This window comes from Frankliniella occidentalis, unplaced genomic scaffold (assembly GCF_000697945.3).
Source record: "Frankliniella occidentalis isolate FOCC.00 unplaced genomic scaffold, Focc_3.1 Scaffold442, whole genome shotgun sequence".
NCBI lineage: Eukaryota > Metazoa > Arthropoda > Insecta > Thysanoptera > Thripidae > Frankliniella > Frankliniella occidentalis.
In genome coordinates this window covers 181,177-183,868 of record NW_026267561.1, presented here as the reverse complement: position 1 = coordinate 183,868, position 2,692 = coordinate 181,177, and the positions used below count along the sequence as shown (strand labels likewise).

Sequence of the window (2,692 nt, the reverse complement as noted above, 5' to 3'; positions counted from 1 at the left end):
CTCGGACTCAACGTGTTACAGGAAAGGGATCGTCCAGAAAGAACATCCGTTTTCTTCAGACTATCATTCAGCATATTGCGGGAGCTTGGCGCCTGCGAAACTCAGCGTAGGCCACCCTGCAGTACTCGCATGCACTGAAGGCAAGATATTGCCTACCTATCGAGGCGCTATGAGCGCCTGAAGAGGCTGGCCTTGGCAGGTTTGAAACGACAAATGACGGACGAACTAACTGGGCGATCCCTGACCCGACATGCGTCCCTCGAGTCAATATTTCGCCCGTTTCGTTCTATCACCGTATAGGCGCTACCCCTGGCGGTGGAGGGGTCGGGAGCTCGGAGTATCGCCGGGAGTTGGGCATTGTTTGCAGCACTCGAGAACAGATGACAAGCTTGTCCAATACCTCGTTATTATTTATTGCATGAGACCCATCGCCTCACTGTAAAAGTTCTAGTTATTTCTTTTGCCAAATGTATGTTTTCATCGCTCTGTTGGAGCGATCTTAGCAAAATGACTCATTATGAAATTGAGGGTTCATATTGCCACAAATGTAAATGCTTTAAAGCATCACAAAAAATGAGAAACAGTTGGATGAAATTGGAATTGGATTCACAGCATCGCTCCCCCCGGAGCGAGTTTGCTCACTCCTTCAGTTGCTCGTGTGTGACTGATCTGCGTCATAGACGCTCCAATTAAGAGAGACGAGAAAATGTAAATCAAGTATTAAGCGCTTTTAATTTCATTTGTCAGTCGTTGTTCACACCATGTCTCCTTTAATGGTTTGAATAACCCGGTGGCTGATTAGCCCCGAGCACTTATCGCACTCGGTCAGGTTTGGGGGCGCGCCTGCATATCGCCCCTGATTTGATTACAACGCCTTTTGATCCGAGGGGAGGAGACAACCAGACAAGCACGTGGTCAATCAGCCACCTGGTAGGTATTGAGCGTTGCACTCAAAGTTGGAGAAGGGAGGGGAAAATATGATACCGCGATCATGCGATTCCATTGAGTATGCGGATACAAAAAAAAACACGAACAATAAAAATATAATTTTTGGGGCAAGAAGTTGCAACCGCGGCGATCCTTCTTTGCGTCTCGGGCAAGGGGCCGAGCCTCTCGGAGCTCCTCACAAAAAAAAGCAGTTCCTTGAATCAAGTGCATTTTTTAAAATCATTTTCTTAGAACAAGTGGTTGCACTCAGTTTATTCGAGTGCATGCACTTGTTTCGACACAATGCACTTTGCCCAAGTACCTGCCTTTTCGGGTGCTCCTCGCCCTCCCCCGCCCCGCGGAGACGATGACCACACGACGGCAGTGTTTTATCACAGTGGAGAGTGTCGCTCTGCGCGCGCTGCACGCACGGCGCGGTGAGCCTGGCAAGGGCCGGGCCGGGACATCACAGCCGCAGCTTCCCGGAGACGATGTCCTGGAACACTGGCGCGGTGAGCGGCGAGTATCCGTCTCGTTGCCGGACGAAGAGCGGGTCGCTCACCGCGGCTGGGTCGTACCCCTGGAACAGACAGCGTGATGAGCAAACGAGAACGCCAGAGAACGCGGAAGGTGAGGGTGCGCGCGCACCACGAACGCCCAGGGTCGCGTCTGCTCACCTGCTTCTGCAAGTTGACCTTGACGATCTTGTACGTGCCCGTCTTCTCGATCCTCGGGACCGTTCGGATGAAGAGCGGCCTCGCGTACGACGGCAGGTGTCGGTCCACCTCCTTGGCCAGCTTGTCCAGGTCGAGGGTGCCGTTGGGGTCGGCGATGGCCACCATGCCCGCCCGCCCCTCCGAGCCGGCCACCTCCACGCCGTACGCGGCGATGTCCCTCTCGCCCACGGCGGCGCTGACGACGGCCTCCACCTCGGCCGTGGACACGTTCTCGCCCTTCCACCTTGAGAGCCAATCGGTCGTCACCACAGTGCAGAGCCGTAGAGACAGATCCAGATCGACGTACAACTCAACTCACCTGAACGTGTCGCCCGTTCTGTCTCTGAAGTAAATGTAGCCCAGCTCATCCATCACGAGAATATCGCCTGGAACACAGCATATTGATTTCGGTGTTCATCATTGCACGGCACTAGTTTCATTCGTCCCCCCTGTGCTTCACGATAGTTTCTGTTGCTCACCAGTCATGAACCACTTGTCGCCCTTTACGTAGACGTCGCGCAGAATTTTCTTTTCCGACGACGATTTGTCCAGGTATCCATGGAATTCCCGGGAGGGGTCCGAGTCGCTGATGTAGCCGACGAGCATGCCCGGCTCATCTACATAACAACGGCGCACGTTGGATTACGACTCTCGTGAGATAAATTAGGCATAAATATGGCTGTTCGAGGCGGCCCCATACTGATATCGCAGCGTTGACACAGTCCGTCTTGGCCCCTGATGATGTCCCCGCTGTCCTGGTCCACCCTGACGAAGCCTATCGGGTATATGAACTCGGGCAGGAACCGCGGCAGGAAGCCGACTGCCCCCACCGTGTTGTCAAAGTTGACTGAAATCGGACGAAAAAAATAAAATATTACATTATTACACACCTCGTGAAATCTTTTAACTCGTTGAGTGCGGCATGACCATCATGTGGCCGAGCTCCGAGTCAAGCTCCCGTGTTAAATAATACACCCAGAAAATAAAATCTTCAAACCAAGAAAAATTCTTTAAGAAAATTAAAAAAAAAAAAGGGACTGGCTCACTTG

The 2,692-nt window shown here is 52.5% G+C and overlaps 1 protein-coding gene across 3 annotated transcripts in view; it reads right to left on the bottom strand.

Annotated features, from left to right (window-relative positions):
- Positions 1–709: 709 nt before the first annotated feature.
- LOC113218084 (long-chain fatty acid transport protein 4) overlaps positions 710–2,692 on the bottom strand; it is an 8,170-nt gene continuing 6,187 nt past the window's right edge. For all 3 annotated transcript variants that reach the window (XM_026438274.2, XM_026438275.2, XM_026438276.1), the window contains exons 6-10: positions 2,344–2,490; positions 2,123–2,260; positions 1,963–2,029; positions 1,605–1,887; positions 710–1,507 (exon numbers count right to left, since the gene is read on the bottom strand). In XM_026438274.2, coding sequence (XP_026294059.1) covers positions 1,394–1,507; positions 1,605–1,887; positions 1,963–2,029; positions 2,123–2,260; positions 2,344–2,490 — 749 coding nt within the window. In that variant the 3' untranslated portion in view covers positions 710–1,393. The remainder of the gene's footprint in view (positions 1,508–1,604; positions 1,888–1,962; positions 2,030–2,122; positions 2,261–2,343; positions 2,491–2,692) is intronic.